The sequence below is a fragment of the Dipteris shenzhenensis genome, chromosome 1 (genome assembly GCF_047967505.1).
Source record: "Dipteris shenzhenensis isolate YYH24624 ecotype China chromosome 1, Dip_SZ_1.0, whole genome shotgun sequence".
Lineage (NCBI taxonomy): Eukaryota > Viridiplantae > Streptophyta > Polypodiopsida > Gleicheniales > Dipteridaceae > Dipteris > Dipteris shenzhenensis.
In genome coordinates, this window is record NC_141596.1 from 35,269,478 (window position 1) to 35,287,251 (window position 17,774).

The 17,774-nt window shown below is 44.1% G+C and overlaps 1 protein-coding gene across 2 annotated transcripts; it reads right to left on the reverse strand.

Annotated features, from left to right (window-relative positions):
• Window positions 1-1,728: 1,728 nt before the first annotated feature.
• LOC147905748 (kinesin-like protein KIN-5D) lies at window positions 1,729-14,643 on the reverse strand. Of its 2 annotated transcripts, none has more exons than XM_087374396.1 (23): window positions 14,426-14,643; window positions 13,703-13,832; window positions 13,372-13,530; window positions 12,877-13,211; window positions 12,519-12,657; window positions 12,314-12,411; window positions 12,051-12,207; window positions 11,786-11,855; window positions 11,561-11,637; window positions 11,261-11,314; window positions 10,565-10,645; window positions 10,335-10,446; window positions 10,122-10,208; window positions 9,849-10,024; window positions 9,550-9,711; window positions 9,327-9,434; window positions 9,017-9,175; window positions 8,843-8,920; window positions 8,449-8,654; window positions 2,843-2,944; window positions 2,596-2,705; window positions 2,360-2,511; window positions 1,729-2,235 (listed from the first exon to the last, which is right to left on the reverse strand). In XM_087374396.1, exons 1-23 carry the CDS (start codon window positions 14,473-14,475, stop codon window positions 1,987-1,989), a joined length of 3,051 nt encoding a protein of 1,016 aa, XP_087230522.1. In that variant the 5' UTR covers window positions 14,476-14,643; the 3' UTR covers window positions 1,729-1,986. The 2 variants fall into 2 exon arrangements, with proteins under 2 accessions (XP_087230522.1, XP_087230518.1); XM_087374392.1 differs by having other exon boundaries at window positions 8,843-8,926.
• Window positions 14,644-17,774: the final 3,131 nt, after the last annotated feature.

The window sequence follows — 17,774 nt, forward strand, 5'->3', positions numbered from 1 at the left end:
GGTCCACGCTCGCATCATTATGTGCCTATTATTGATGGTAATTGTCAAACTATCATTGCAAATGTCTTTGGATGGGAAGTAGTGCCATTTATAGTATGCATTTAGATGTGGTAATTAATAGCCCAATAGCGTGCATGCTTTTGAAAATAGTTTGCCTCAAATTTCATGTTTTCACATAGTATTCATGCCATCTTTGGGCGAAATTACACGAGCTAGTTGCACATTAATACATACATGGATGTGATTCATAACACTAGCTAAAAGCATTTTCAAGCTTGCTTAGCACATACTGTAGATGTGAACACATCAATTTCAATGTACCTTTAAATCTTAATCTGGTTCCAAGATGAGCTTGCTTACTCATGGGAAATGCTTGACAATGGAAAGGATGGGAGATAGAGAGGGTAAGGACACAAAGCGACTCTACAAAATGTAGAAAAGGCCTTCCATTGCAATGTATTATGCCATAATTTCTTGTACAAATTGGATCCATTTATGCCTTGATGAGGCTTGGAATTTTGCATGAGCAAGTCTTGTTCCTTATTATCAATGGTTGTGAAAATCCATACAAAACAAAGAAAAGGAACCAATAAGATACCAAAGAAGCCTGCACCTTAACTACAAAAAAAAAAAGAAAAAACACTTCTCCCTTCCAAGGATTTAATGCCCCTTGCATGAGAGGATGATGGCCAATTGCCAATTCCCTCTCCGCCCTTCTAGTGCAACTGCAAATATGTGTATACACAAAAGACAAACATGAAGTTTTAGAGATAATATCCCATTGCTTATGGGAACGACCTACAAACCAATAAATTTGGCTAGTGACCTTTAGGATGGTGGTCCACACAATGGATACGACATGACTTCACTTTGGGGATGGTTGCATGGCTCACAAAGGGAGTTCACACCTTCTCGATTGACCCAACCTCTCCAACATATATAGAGTCCATGACCAACAAGTCTTCCGAATAGACTGATGATGCATCACCGCCTTCCTGTGTATGCCTGATGCCCTTCAAGTGGCCTGCCCTACAAAAAGGAAAAGAGAGGGAGAGAGTGAGAACAAGAGAGAGATGACTTGGATCCGCACCAAGGAGAAGAGGGGGGAGAGAGAGAGAGAGAGAGAGAGGAAAGGTTGGAGATCACATGCCACCTATTTATTTTTGAAATTAAGAAAAGCAAATGTGGGCTTTTTTACTTCTTGGAGCATCGCCTTTACTTAGTCCTCCCCTTCAAGGGGGCCAAAAAATACAAGTGAAAGAAATGAATGACTTTTATCATTCATAAGGCTTGCCCAAAAGGTTGGCAAAGCCACAAGCAAAAGCAACACCACATTCTGCCGAGTATCGAATTTCAATTTATTAGTCACTTCCTCAACTTAAATATGTTGCTGCTAATGTCTTTAGTCACAAATTGAAGGAAGCAAAGGCAATGAAACCACACGCCTTTGACAAGAAGACATTGATTGATGAGAGTCACTAGGAGTCCCTTGCTAAATATGGAGGTGGTACATTATGAGGTGTGAGGCGAGGCAAGACATTGTGCTCCAAAGCTAGGATGTGATGTGAATTGGGATATTTGGTGGACTGTGAATTTGGAAATTGGAAGCTAATTAGGAGCAAGTGAGGGCATGCATGTTCAGATGAGAGAGAGAGAGAGAGAGAGAGAGAGAGAGTTGGAAGTTCAAATAATATGTTCAATGTGGACCAATAGGCACAATTCACTTTTCAATCCCAACATCGGGCAGGCCAAAAATCGCTGAACTTTATGGAGTGTTTAATGCATTCATCTCCAACATCATCACTAAAGAGGCATCAATGAAATGTGGATTTCAAGGACATAACGAACATTTACATAGTGGAGCTTGGAAATTGTAGCCCTCGGGCGATGGCAGGCCGTTGCTCTGTAGGGGTCAGTTGTAGTACAGATACAGGAACCCTATAAATACCAGGTTTCAGCGGACTATTTAATTTTATCTGCTCGAGTTTAATTTAGCCTTGACAGAGGTATCCGAACTACAGGAGCTTCATTAAATGGTAAGGGCTTGGTTGTGAAATCTCTAGTTGTGACGTTTTCTCGTTCCATGACGCCATCCTCTTCTTTGGAAACACCGATCCTTCCTCTGTATTTCTTTACAAGGACCTCTGCCGCAGGAGCGCACAGTTTTTCAATAGAGGTTTTAGTTGGCACATCTATAGGTCGTCTCTTAGGTGTTTGGTTCGTCGTGGGATCCTCCTATGAAACAGTCAATACGGAGGTCAGGCTATTAAATAGAAACGTAAAAGATCCAAACGTTAGACTGCTGAGAAATTCATCATGATGACTTCAGCTAAAAACTTGAGAAGATCAAACGACATACTCTGTAACTTTCTTCAAAGCAACCAGCTGAAAATCTTTGCATCTCTTCAACTTTAGTGTGGTGGCAGCTCCGAAGGTTAGCAAGCGCTTGCAATTGGGAAGCAATACTACTCTGCAGTCCAGACTCTGCTTCATTTTCGCGATTGACAGTGTCTGCAGGCAGTTGAGTGATGTCAGATGTAAATCACAGAATGTTCACAATCCTTAACCAACATGTTCATGATGATCTGTAAGCACCTTGCATGTCTACAAGTAAACAGTTATTGCAAGACTCCACTTCATTTTCAGCTCCAGAACATGCGCGTTCAAGGTCGGTTCTTAGATTTGCATTGATGTCCTTAGCTTCCCTGCACACGATTGTGTTAGCCAGTTTACACGGAAAAATCAGCTATCCCAGCAAGATTTTGCAAGGATGTTTCAGAATCTGTAAGTCAGAAGACACACTCAGAAAAAATTATAAATAAAGGGACCAGGGAGATTGAACCTGACGATTGATTCAATCACTGGGATATGACTTTTTACATAATGATTTACAGAACATTGAGCCTGTTTCCATGTCTCTGAAGCATCGTTTGTTTCTTTCATACTGCATCAGGAAAACAAGTCGATAGAGCCAAAACTTGGCAGTTATACCATTGCATGTAGCATCTGTTTGTGGGATCCTCTTTGTAGAGATAATCCCTTATTACACAGCTTTAAAAATCTCTCTCTCTCTCTCTCTCTCTCTGTGTCACAAACACACACACACACACAGAGCAGTTTGTAACATATCCACAAAACATACCTACACATTTTTCCAGATGCTTATTTATTTCTTGTGAACATACATACCGATCACACGTGTGAGTGTTTTGTGTTTCTATGAGGAGTTCTTACAAGACTCATACTTTCGGCCCGTCGTCTTCAATAGCAGCAAGTAAAAATTCAATGTGGGTTTGCTGTTTTAGAGTGCAGCAACTTAAAAAATAAGGGAGCAGCCAAGATCTCAACAGCAACCGACTATCTACCTGGCACCTCTAGACCTTTGAGCCCGCATGCTCTCTGTCCAATGATCCCTCCACCTTACTGCCCGGGTAGTCAGCCTAGGTGGACAGCCCTCCAAGCTCTTTGTCTGCAGCTTCTGGTTCCCTCCTAAATGTAGGCCCAAGAGAGGGTTCTTTGGTTGCTCCAATCTGCTGGTTCCTGCTGCTTGAGGTGATGCGCCTTGTGGAGGTCCCTTCAAAATAGCCAACCAAGCAGCCCCTAGTGGGCCTACTGGAGTCCTCCCTACCAGCCGACTGAAGGGGGGCTCTATAAAGGGCCCTTGTTTGCAAGCTTTTGCTGGCCCACTTGGCCACATGGCATCACAGCCATTGGCCTAGGCTAGTAAGCAGTGCTAGGTGTAGAGTAAAGTACCTACTGCTGTAAATATCTCCTCCCAAAAGTGACCCATAAACTTCGCATCTCTGTCACTGACAATTTCCTAAGGGAAACCATGATGCTTAAAGACAAGTTCAATGAATTGCCAAGCAACCTATGATGCTGAATACCGGGTATGAAATGGGCATGTTTTGTCATTCTATCCGCCACAACAAAGATGATGTCCCATCCCCTCTCTGTAGAAGGCAATCCTATGGTGAAATCCATTGCTATGTGCGTCCATTTGCCCTCTAGAATGGGTAATGGCTGCAAGAGACCTGCAAGTATTTTGCTGTTCACTTTATTATGTTGGCAAGGCAAGCATTCAAGTTAACCACATCTTTCCACATGCCTTCCCCTTGATTCTTTCATATGTTTTAGTGATACCCGCATGTCCCGCCATGGGAGAGGAGTGCATTTCTTGCAAAACTGATTGGCCGTATTTTGAGTCTGGCACTAAAGAAATCCTGTCTTGGCACCACAACAGCCCATTATGCAATTTGAAATCCGGATGACCCCGACTAGAAGGCTTTTGCAAATCTGACAATATGGGAGCTGCTTTAGAATTCCGCATATACTCTTCTTGAATGCCATGAATCCACTGTAGAGATAGCAGACAAATTGCAAGTCCACAACTTGAACAAGGCATCTGCAAACCACATTTTCCTTCCCTTTTCTGTACTCAATGTCAAAATCATAGGATTGGACTGCAGCCAACCACCTCTTCTGCTTGTAATGAAGGGGAAAAAGAGGCCAAGTTAGAGGCCCTTTAGGGGGGGAAATGTGGAGGGACTATATAAGTCTCCATCCCTACTATGTACCTTTTTGATGTGACATCTAATCCTATCTACTCCCTCCTCCTTCCTCGTACGTGCTACCTACTCTCTCTCCCAATCTCACTCTTCCTCTCTCTCTTCCCCTCCTTCTACCCCCTTCCTCTCATTCTCCCCCTTTCCCCTCTCCCTCCTCCTCTCTAATCTGCCCTTTCCCCTTTCATTACATTGGTATCAGAGCCTTGACTCTGGCCACAGACTGCACGCAATAGGGCTCACCAACAATGCATCGCAGCTGTAGCAATGCTAACAAACAAACCAAAGGGAAGCAACGCTACAGGATGCTATACAAGAGAAGGGACAATTGAGCAACCTATCCCTTTACCAAGCCGAATCAAAGGAGACATATATGATGAACTAGAAGAGCTTGAACTAGAACGACGCTCTAGAAGGATGTCTTAGAGACACTAGCCTCTCCTTCAACCGAACAAAGCATGGCTAGCAGGAACTTTCATGAGCCTACCTGTCGACAAATCTTCATCTTCAACAGTCTCAAGGCTGTAAGCTTTGCACAACTAGCGACGAACTAAGCCATCAACGAACTAAACTATCAAGCTAAACAACAGGTATAGCTATTCGGTCGCTCAAGCCCTTAGTCTGTCGCTCAGGCCCTCCGTATGTCAACCACCATAGCCTCAAGGAGGTTCCCATCACCCGCGTCCTTGCTCCCCCGTCGTCCCCGCTTGCCTCAGCCAACCAACCTTCGTCGTTTGTGCTTGCCTCAACCATCCACGCCACATCCCGCCCCGTCGCCGTCGTCGCGTCGCCCCATCACCAAGCAATGCCTGCAACAAAAACCTCAGCTTCCTAAGGTTCAATTAGCTAGGTTAGTTGGTTGGTTAGGTTAGTTTAGGTTTGGTTAGATCTAGCTAGTTAGTGGGTTGAGTTACCTTGTTTAGTTTTAGTTAGTTTGGTTTGGTTAGGTTAGACTAACCAACAATCCTATCTACCTTAGGAGTCTTAGGTTATTGATGTAGGTGACTTAGGGACCCCCTCCCTCCCAAAAAAAAAAAAAAAAGTAAATAGTTCACTTTCAACCTCTTCTTAGGGGCCTTTCAGAGCCCGTTTGGAGCCATTTTGGCTCCGTTTTGAAGCTTCTTCGACGACCTTTCTTCTGAGCCTCTCCATCGACATTTTCGTGTTTTCCACACACTATCTCAAGGGCTCATTACAACAAGGTTTTTGTTATCAATTTCTCCTTGCCTATATTCGAGCTCTCTCCAAGACCAGTTACAATGGCACTGAAGCGTGCTCCTCTTGATATATCACATGACTCTGATGAGGCTACTCAATATGAGCAACAATGATTGCATCCACTGGTGGTGCAGAGGTTCCACCACAACCTCTCTCTCCTGCATCACGGGAAGTGCAAGCAATGCAGACGTAGTTTCTGGATGCCCTTTTCTCTATGCTCTAGGGTCCTTTCTAGGAGTTCAGCCAGCAGCTTACCACAGCCATGGCTATGCAAGATACGGCTCTTGTCCAGATGAGACAGCAGATTGGTTAACAAATCACATCTGCCATTGCTATGCAGGATAAGGGTAAGCAACCCGCACCCCAACAAGGGGACCATTCAAACAATCAAGATGTTTTATCTGCTCCACGCAGGGGTTTTATGGGAGATGCCTGTCGTGCCTATGAGCATCAGTCTTCTGGACCATTGCATGTATCCCAGCTTGGGGATTATCTGGACCTAGATGATGCATTTTCTGTGCCACAGAGCACCTTGCAAGATGTCAAGCCATCTTTTGGCTCTCAGCTTTCTGCATCTATGCAAGCTGAGCCGTCTCTTTTGGGCCGACCCGTTGGGGTACATCCGGCTAGTGCTCCTTTCACCGCACCACCGAGTATGCCTGGAGTTAGCTTGGGTTTATATGGCAGGCCACACCCCTGGGAGAGAGGTCAGTCCTCTTCTCAGCCCTTTGGTATGCCATCATTTCAGAGAGATGCATTTGGCAAAGAGACCCAGCCCGAAGTTCATGCACCTATCGCTCCGCCAGCAAGCACATATAGCCAGACACAACCAATACATCAAATGGCAACAGCTTCTACACAGCAAAGGGTTGGTGATGGGCAGCAAGCCACTTTTGTTGACATGTTGGCATATTCTTTGCATTCATACAGGGCCCTACCTGAGGCCATCAAACTTGAGATGCCCTTCTCCGATTATGTGAACCTCAAGCGTGATGATGCCCACACTTCTGGAGGTTACACACAAGAATTATGCAGCCAAGGATATGAAGGACAAACTCACAGTGCATAACTTTAAAGGGGACACTCGCACTCCCAATGAGTTGGAGGAGTGGCTCACGAAGCTCGAAGACTATTTCCACTTCTACCCCAAGTCTGAGGAGGACCGCATTATGCAGGTATGCATATGCAAGACTATGCCCACACACGGTGGCGATACATGAGGGATTCGCCTCAGAAACCAACCACTTGGAAGGGTTTCAAAGAATTGATGGTCACTACATTTGTATCTCCACTTGTATTGGATCAATACTTGGCTGAATTTTATGCCTTGTCACAGACGGGTACGGTCCAAGAGTACTTGCAACGCTTTTGGAGGCTTTCCCTGTTTGTGCAAGACGTATCTGAAACGAGAAAGCTACTGCGTTTCATCCATGGGTAAAGTTCTTCTCTCGTTGCAAATGTGAAGGCACATAACCCTCAAACAATTCAAAGGGCAACTCAGCTTGCAAAAGTATTCGAGCCTAAATATGCTAGCAAGCACAGAAATGCCATGGGCAGCTCGCATGCTGTGGGGTATGACACTGAGTCGAAGCCTAAGTTTGCTGAGTGGACTGACAAGAAATCTGCAGCAGCACCATTTCCTCGCTTTCCTACTGTCTCGGGTAGTAAGATGCCGTATGCCAAGCCTTACAAGTATCCTGATGCCAAGCCTGGAGGCAAGCCTACTGCTGGAAATGAGCAGGCTGAGATAAAACAGCATACATGGGCAATAATGGACAGCAGAAAGAAGGCCAACTTATGTTTTAAATGTGGCGAGAAATGGACTCCTGAGCACAAGAATGTGTGCAAGATGCGCAACAGTGGTACTGCCAAGCTCAACATGATCATTGACCTTTCAGATGACGAGGAATTGTTTGATGCCTCAGGTTCTTTGGATACGTCTCAGGATGAGATGGCAAATACACATGATGCAGATGGGGCTCCTGACACTGGAGCCACGAACGGCACCGACTTTCCTTTTGATCCTAGTGGTGCTACTACGCATGACACTCATGCTTCGCATTCGTATGAGATTCTGCCCACTGGTGGCATGAGAGGCCGTAGGCCAACACTCTTTTTTGTGGAGCATCAGGATGCGGTACCTTTTTATGCACATGAAGATGCAGGTGGTAATGCTCCCGTGAACGAGGATGAGGTTTATTGGGATGCCCAGCCAACACTTTATACTATTTCCATGCATGCCCTGATGGGTGCCAAAAGCGCTAATACTATTAGATTAACTGAGATGATTAATGGCAGGATTGTGCATGTGTTGGTGGACAGCGGTTATGTATTGCCCCACACGATTTCCTATTCACACAAAAATTATTTTCTCGTAATCGATATAAAGATTGTCCCTTGACAGAAATGGGACCCTTAAAACGAGGGTGACATCATAGTTAACTTTGCTTAAGATCTTTACTCAATTGGGAAAGAGCCAAGGAAGAAAGAGATAAAAGAAAGGGGGTAGCAAGAAGGGGGTTTTAGTGAGGTATGAACACAAGCATGAGTGCATGCAAGGGTTTTTCTGCATGCGAGCGCGCACGCGCGCGCACGTGTGTGTGTGTGTGTGTGTGTGAGAGAGAGAGAGAGAGAGAGAGAGAGAGTACAACAGCCTATCCCATACCAATTTTGAAGAAGTGCTTCCATGTGACAGTGTCTTGCTGCTATCTCACCAGACGCCTCAACCTTACTGTCTTCAGCCTGTTTAATATAGGACTCCCATTGGCTTTGAGTTTTGCATGCTAGATTCCCTACCCTTTTCATGCCATCTTGCAAAAGCCGTCTTTCCAATGTACCCCGTTCTCTTAAAGTTGAAACTGTGGCATGCACCTGGAGTATGGAGCAAGTTAGCCACACATATGAAACAAACAAAGAATATACTGCTGAAGCTGTTTGCTAAGACGAATATTACATGAATGGTAATCAATTTGGTGACAAGATTAAGAGTCCACCAATGAAGGAGTTTAAAAATCAATACAAAACAGTCTTAGGTAAGATGTATCAAATTTAGCACATACCAGAGCAGACTTTTGAGCTTTTGCCTTTGCAAAAAGCTCAGAGATGCTTTGCAGCATTTGTTGTTCTTCTTCCCTAGCCTGTTCCTATAAGCCAACCACTCAGCCGTTATCCCTTTTTTAATATTGCATTTCATGCATATAGCTATGGTATCAAAAGAAAAAAGCAAAATAAACCTCAAATGTTCTTGCAAATGCTGCCAGACTGTCTTCTTGAGCCAAACTACTCTCATCAATACAGCGACTAAGCTCAGCAGCTTGTTTTCCGAGTTCATCAAAGGCATCCAATGTGGCCCTTGAAAACTCATTAGTCGTCTGTAGATTGTTATGTGCTTCCTGCAAAGTCAAGGTACAACTCTTCAATTGGATATCTTTCATTACTCATCGAAACTCACAGCTTCAGCTTCCTCATCAACATGGCCACTTTGTTTATGTACAAACTATAGGTGAGAACATATACAAGCAGGGCTTTCAAGTTTCAGCCTACCTCCCTCTGCTGCTGAGCAAAAGCTGCTATTTCCTTTTGTTGTTTTAAGAGAGTACTTTCCAGGTCCCGCAGGACCAACTCTGCCTCTAGTACAGCATCACGTAACAACTGCACAGCCGAAGAATACCAAGAGGTTGAATAAATGCTACTATGATTGACAATGGCTTCTTTTAATCATTCTATGTTTTGCAAGAGCGAGTACATATATAGTAAGCCTCCTTACATCCTGCAGTGCCTTGGCATGGTCAGAAGTTGTACAAGCAACTCTGTCAAGCATCAAATTTGCACTTCTTTCATGCGAGTGGGCCAGCTCATGCAGGCCTTCAAGGCGGGAAAAATACAGTATTTTCAAATCCTCCACTTTCCTTTTCAGTTCATCTGCAGACTGCAGTGAAACTTCCAAATCAAACAGATGATCTACAATGATCCCTCCTCTCCACTGCTTCTTGAAAAAGGTCCTATATGCCTATTGCACCAAACATATTAAATGAGGTTTTCAATTACAAATTGGGTGATAAATACACTTTTTTTTGAAGACATAAATGCTTGAAGCTGTCCTTCAAAGGATGTGAGCTGTTCTTCTTGATGTTTCACAGATGTGGACACAGCTTTCCTGAGAACTTCCAACCGTTGGGTAAGTTCTGATTGAAAGTTTTGAACCAACTTTATGTTTCCAGCTTCAACTCGCTCTTTCCGCTCTTCAAGACAACAAATATGAAACCCAAGTAAGAAAATTTGTGCCTAGGATGCCAACTGTGCATCAGACGACATGCATGGTAGGGAAGATAGATTTACCAATTTTTGCAAATAGACCAGTCACATCTTGAACAGTCTGCTCTAAGTTTGAGTGTAAAAAGATGGTCTTTTCGAGAAGAGCGGCTTCTGCTTTAGGCAAGCAATAAAGACATGTGTAAGGGTTCATATCTGTGAAATATTGTTTAGATCTGAAGATATGAAATATTATTTAGGTCTAAAAAGACTAATCATTCATACTAATTTTCTGCTAACCTGATTGCTTTTGGTTCAAGATGATAAATTCCTTTTCATCAATCTTATCGTTTGCCTGTCTGAGATCCTCCTGGACTTCGCTAATGGTCTGCTGTTTTTCCTCAAGTTCTTTCTGCAAAGTTTCCAAAACTTCAAAGTTACTTGCCAGTAATGGGCATCACCAGCTGCAGAGAAATCAACTGAAAAAACAGGTATACGATAGATAATTAGTGGAAATAGTGTCTCTACACCTGCTTCAGGCTTAGCTGAGTACTCATTTCTTCACAAAGTTCATGCTCCAACTCAGATCGTGCTTGTGCCTCATCCAATAGCTGCACATTTTCCACAGTATCACATTTAAATTTCTAACATATTCTCAGTGACACCCCATTGCATTTCAGCTTTAACATACATTACAATATCAAGAAAACGTTTTCCTTTGCTTACATATTCTGACAAATATTGAGGTATTTTTTAATATATTCTTGATAGGGATCATCCTAGGCACTTCTCCTTGCACTGCAGCATTAGAATTACTATCCAATAAGAAGCATTTGCACTTTCAAGTTTCTAGCAATATCCAGATGGTGACCATACTGGGCACCAAACTTGTGCTCCAGGTATATACCCTTACACATATGCACACATACATGTAGATATTTATGTGTGACAAGTGTATGCATGTATGAAGGTAAATACATGCATGCATGCATATATAACATGAAAGCTTTATAAACACTTTATATAAGCATTTGATTTCCCAATGGGCACCTTATGGCTGGATTCAACCCATCCTCCTTATATGAAATCTTTTCAACCATTGTCTGACTACACCCATATATCGTCTCACATATTCTTGATGAATACCCTTCCCTTCAGTCCTGGCTCAAAATGCCATATACTACCAAAACCATTTGCATTTTCCAGCATAATCTGACGGGCTATACCTTACGGTTGGATTCCAATTCATCCTCCATACGCTCAATCTTTTCAGCCATTCCCTGAAAAAATCCACCAAGAAAATAGAAACCTGAGTCAAGTAAAACCCAAAGCCATTTCAGACAGGTCACTCAAAATTAAAATACAATAAGGAAAGTCTTATTTTGTAGGAAACTCCACTCCCCATGGGAATAGAGCTGCTGTCAGGCTAGTTGTGGAGGTTTGTCTCAATTATTTGAGCTACCACTCTTTGGCTAAAACTCCAAAAAGTTTGGGGGAGAGGGCAAATTGTTCAATAGTCAACACACCTTTTTCTCTGCTTCTTCCTGGTAAAAGCGATCCCGAGGGATGTAGATACCGCTCTTTTCACGTGCTGCATGTACCTCTGCAAGAAAAGTCACAGCCAAGAACCAAAAACCCCAAATTATTTTATTCATCACTTCTGATCCGTAGCATAGGAAAGCATAGAATCTCCAACATATTGATTTTAAAAACTTAAATTTTCTTTTCTAATGACTAGAAGTCTCATTTACCTGCCTTTAACCTGTCAATTTCACCATAAAGTTCTTTGATGAGAGTGGCCTTCATCATCTTCTGGTTAACCTAATCAAGTTTTATACAAGATACATCAGTATTCAAGATGTGAAGAAGAGGCAGAAAACTTCATGAAAACTGACGTTAACATATTTGGAGAATGCAAATGGGCTTTGAAAGGATGATTGTGCAAGTTACAAAGGTGGCTGATTTTACAAACCACCAGCAAAAATCTCAGCAATTCAGAGAGGGTATCACTCTCACCTCTGGCCTGTTTTTTATACTCTTGGCACGTTGAGCATAGTCCAAAGTACTCAAAGTTTCCTCCAGGCAGTGAACAGAGGGGGAGACGGTTGCTATTATGCAAGTTTTCGTCCTGCCACCTAAAGAATCTCTCAACAATCTGGTGAGCTTACTATCCCTGTCATAAGGGCACACAAGAAAGTTAGGGACTAATTGTCACTGCCGCCAAACAATCCAACATAATTGCAGCGATCACATGTTTTCTGCAGAGGACCTCATATCACCTGTAAGGAACGTGCCCCAAATGCTCGACAAGACTTGTTATAACACGGCCCAGTGTGAGGAGGCTCTTATTGATTTCTCCTGCTTCTCTTGCACGACCCTGCACAATTAAAATTTCAAAATTTCTCTCGTGACATGCCCCAAAGGTGTTTGCCAAGTTACAAAATATTTGGAAGATACGCGCCATAAGAAAAGTCATCGACTAACCTCTCTAGCACCAGAACGACAAATGTTTTCTGAGCCAGCTAAGTCCACCAAATTTAATTTACCACATTTGATCAACTCCTCGCCCTCTGGTGTTGCTTCTTTGATGTGTATAGTTATGGAGAATATTGAGTGTGATCGACTGGCAAAGTATTACATCTCTATTCAGAGTCATCAAACTCAACAAACATCGAGAGTGATTTGAAGAGTATCAAATCCGTAACTATTGAAATCAAAGAGAAAATCTTCGCGTGGAAGCTCTGTCGTTGCTTCAAATTTAATGAAGCACACCCGACTCTGTTGTAAACCTTATAGCTGAAAATTTTCCACGTGATAAAAAGTATGAGATTCGCTTAATCACCTGGACTGCTTGTTTAGTAGCGTCTCTGCAGTGCGTCTTTTCGCTGAACCCCTATCAAGAAGATTGAAGATCTCCGTTGAATTCGTGACAATCTCCTCTTCAAGACCACGTACAAGGACTCCTCCTTTCCCGTCTTCCATCAGCGCTATAGGCCTTCGCTTGTCGTCAGGCACTTTACACATTTCTTCGGGTGCCAACAAATCGGTTATTTCCTCATTGTAGAGCTCCAAAAAAGTAACTTTCACGCTGTATTCAGCATTCTGAAGCTCCAGAGTTTCAAATATCTGCTTGATCGCCCTGGGAATAACGCCAGCGTCGGGGGGAAGCTCCGCGTTCTACAGAATCAATAGTATCGATAACGTAAGCTGGCTGGCAGCAGAGACAATGCTGCGGTCAGTTTGCAAATGCCTTAGGCAAATCTTTATCTTAAAGCAACTTTGAAGCATGGTCCAAGGTAGTTCTCAAAATACATAATACGATTGCGATTTTGCTTACTCTGGCTTTTCTGCCTGCTCCTTCCATCGTGTAGGTCTTCCCCGTGCCAGTCTGACCATACGCAAAAATGGTGCAATTGAAACCTTCCAGGACTTCATTCACAATTGGCACGATTGCTTGGTTGTAAAGATCCTTTTGCTGAGATTGGGGACCAAAAACCTGGCGCACAGATATTTTGTAGAAGAACCGTTACATGGCCTCAAAAGCGTAAAAGAGTAAGAGCGTCGTACAATGACCGAAGATTGTTACAGAGGATGCAAGACAAAAATTGAGCAAGGGCTTCGCCAATGGGCATTGCACACAGCAATCCCGCAAACGGAGTATAGTTCACCTTGTCAAACGTGAAGGTGCGGTCGTGTTGTTTGCCCGCAATGTTTTGGGAGACAGAAACCTCACGTTGCTGGTCATGACAGGAGACGACCTGAGGAGCGTTCGACCGGAGTTCGTCGTCGTTGAAGGGTCTGCGAGGGGAAAATAAAGTGAGGCCAAAATAGGGGGAATGGAGGAAGGAGAAACATCAAGCAGTGGGCAAAAGAAATGTTGGGCCATTGTTCAGGGCGGAGAAGGAATGAATGCATTGAAAGTGTAAGCATCTAGAAAAGTTGCCGATCATTGCAGAAACGTTCGAGATTGTCTGTGGGAGAGACGATCACGATTGGAATAAATGTCCAGAAACGTGTGCGATGTGCTGTGGAAGGAATGGAAGCGCAGAAACGTTTAAATTTGTGTGTGGAAGGAATGAATGAGCAGAAACGGCCACCGTTCACTGTGTGACGGAGAAGATGAAAGATCGAAATCTCCAGATCAATGCGGTGATGCGAGCTAGGACTGATACAAGATTTTCGGAGCTACGAAATCGAACGGGAATAACAAATGGAGGAACGGGAGGCCGAATGGGAGCGGAGAAACAATCGACAGAAGGTAGAAATGCAAGAAATCGAGCTGTGAAAGGATCGAAGCGATCGAATTGGGGGGCTGCCGTGAAGACAAAGAAGACATCGAGAGGGAAGAGATGAGAGAGAGAGAGAGAGAGAGAGAGAGAGAGAAAGAGGACCTGCAACGAAGAAGAACTTGCACGTTGACGCCCTTCTCCTTGGAAGACATGCCTGCGAGCAGCAAAAAGGTGGAGAAATTTGTGCTGCAATGCAAGGCAAGATGGAAGGGGAGCAAGAAAGAGGAAGAGGACAGGAGAGTGAGGGGAGCCGAAAATGGTAATCGAGGAGGAGGAAGAAGGGGAAAGCGAAAAGGGGAACCCGCGAGATTTTTGAAAAAAACTTGAAGGTTCCCGCTTCAATGAAAAGATTGGCCGAAGAAGAAGAAGAAGAAGAAGAAGAAGAAGAAAGCAGCTCATCATCAACGTACAGCAGCAAAATCAGCAATTCTCGAGAACCTCATCCCTGTACGTTATAGATTTTGTCGATGATGATGATTTTCCTCCGTCTCTCTCCGACGATTATTGAGCATTTTTTGCCGGATTTCTTCTCTGCTTTGCCGGATTTCTTCTCTATTGCTCAAAGGCTGCTAGCTTTGCCGGATTTCTTCTCTCCTGCTCCAACTTTGCTTTCCTTCCTCGAACCAGCTCGCATTTCGCTCAGCTCGCCTCTTCGCCTGCCTATGCTGCAACGACGCAAACAATCCACACATCTCGTTCGTCTCTGAATTCTCCTGCCCCATCGCCATGCCGCGATATTGCAGAACCTAGCTTCACACACTTTTTTGCTGCCTTACTGCATCCTCCGTTTTGTCGCTCCGACAGCTCCGAACTACCTTCGATTTCAAAAAAAAATCGCTCCTCCTGTATCACCTTCCTGTCGCAGCGGGTCAGCTGGCTCGCCCTCGCAGCGCAGCTTCCGCCCACCTCCGTCCCTTTCAAGCCTTTCTGGCAGAGCGAACGTTCAGAAAACACCTCAGAAACGCGTCATCCAGGTTCCAGGGAGCCAACAAGCCACCTGACGAGCCGTCGAACTCGTCATCGTCTTCGTCCAGGGCGCATGCACTAGATCAAACAGGATATCGAAGGCGCTAGACACCAAAATTTCCCTGCAAACAAGCCCGACGAAGGGCTCCAGCTAATAGGGCATGGGGACACCCAGAACTTCTGCAACACCAGCTTCCTCTTCGTTCGACAAGGCTAAGAGCTGCATCGAGTGATTCAATGCTGGTAAGCTCACGCCAGTTTGCATCGAGTGATTCAATGCTGGTCCCCGCTCAAACGCCATTGTTCCTAATAAGCGTTCCTTGAGAGGATGAAGATCTTTCTCCTTTAAGGATTCTGATCTTCACTGTAACTTTCAAATTGGTGGCTCTCGCTGACGAAATGCTAGGAAACAGATATCTTCAGATGCCCTCTAATGTGGCAGGCTCAAACAAGGAGTCCGTCTTTCGTCACGGGATCAAACAAAAGTTAGATCGAAACACGCTTAGAGCATCTTAGTATCCTGTCACCCTGGGATTTCTTCTTCAACAGAAGTAACGAAACCATCAGCTCCTCTTATCAATCCAACATCAGCACTCTACTATGATCTGATTCTCAATACCTTGTGTATCATGCCAGCCAGTTCGAAACGGAATGACCAATTTTTGTATCGTCGTATGGCACAATGTGCTCAAAGGTTCGTTATGCCATGTTACGATGACGAATTAGAGGGAGTGATAGATGGCAGCATTTGCGGGAAAGCTCTTTTGCGACCGGAACTATAACGTGAAACGAAGAGGAGAAGATTCTAAAGAGATCGTTAGCGAAAGGCAGTAGTTTTTCTGCCATTCCATTCCATGTGGATTACCTTGTTCCATCGTCGGAAGGCACAGGTCTGTGGCGGTAGTCTTCCACAGGAGAGGAAACACTTTCGTGTACGTGACTGTAAAAGGATCCAACAGTCCGGTTAGTGGAGATCATCAGGCCAATTGAAGGAGATGTGCCTCTGCTTTTTCGATTTCCCCAATGAAGCTCCAGCGTCACCACAATTCACGACACCGAAACGTTCCGGTGAATTTCCTCACCATCGGCGAGCTTGATCAGGATCAGAATTGGACGTGCGCAATGCCCTCATTGAGAATTTCCCCACCATTCACAAGCTTCATCAGGACTTTTCTTTTTCTCATGGACTACTCGCGAATCCAATTCATTGTCACAGTTACAATTCTAGGTGATCATCACAAAGGGATGAGTGAGGATGGTTCAGGTGGGTCATCCCAAAGCGATGATCAGTGGCCGGTTTAGCTAATTTTTTGTTGCACATCAAAATTCGGAACCCGACACCCAACAGGTCCAAAGGCATTCACTTGGCAGCAACTCTTGCTAGACCTTATGTGAGAGGATCTAATAGACCTTCTTGTGTTGTGTTCCATGTGGGATCCAAAGGACTTGGAGTTTGTCCACTTGAAGAGAGGGGTTCCAAACGAAAAATTTTGAATTTGGGTTCACTTGGAGGGCAAAGAGTTTTTTTTCTGCCCCTGCTCAAGAGGACGGGCTCAACAAGCAACCTGTTGTCGATAGGGACAGACTGGGTTGCAAACCACCCCTCTCGCGTGAGCTTGAGCAACCCGTTGCCGCTAGGGACAGACTAGGTTGCAAACCACCCCTCCCGCGTGAACAAGAGGCCAAAAGAAAATACAAGGTTGGAATGGGATGGATGAGGGCGGAGTTCTCCCTAGAACAGTTTTCTTCAATCGTGCTAGTTCTTTGTTTTTTTTTTAAGTAACACATGTAACCTTGTTTGCCACGTGGCTTATTCTACTTCTAGAATTCCCAAACTTTGTCTCGTCATGTAAAGAGAGAGAACAACTTCTACCTCTTCCACCTTATAATAGCGTATACATCGTCACATTCTTGTTGATCTTTTGGTGATATCCTTCCAACTCTCTAATTATTGTTCGCTTTCATTACAAGAGATCCAAACAACCTCGTCTTTCTGGCGAGAGGACTTCGGTATTCATGGAGACCATCTCTGACATGAGGTATAGACCATCATACAATTCAATCACTTTTGGTAGAGCACAATGACCTATAACTCATACATTCTATATGCAGAGACTCATTAGGGGAGTGTGGGGTCTCAAAAGGGTGATTTAAGGTATATCAAATGAGAGTACTTCAAGGTGTGGGTAATGCCATGTTGAGACAAGCATGCAAAAAGCTCCCATTGGCTATTCCTCTTACACTAGGGCCCACCTAAACCATCACCCCCCCCCCACACACACACACACCCAAACCAATGCTTGACCCTCCTCCCATGTGCACTTGTCTCATATCAACCCCACATGGTGGGCCCTTTTGGATGAAATTGGATTCTCCCTCTGGTTTGTTGAAGGTCTGCACCTCTTTCTTTGCTCCAGTGCTCTAGTCTAGTTGTTTTCTCCTTCGACTTTTCAAATTTTAAATTGTTGCACCTCTTATAATTGCT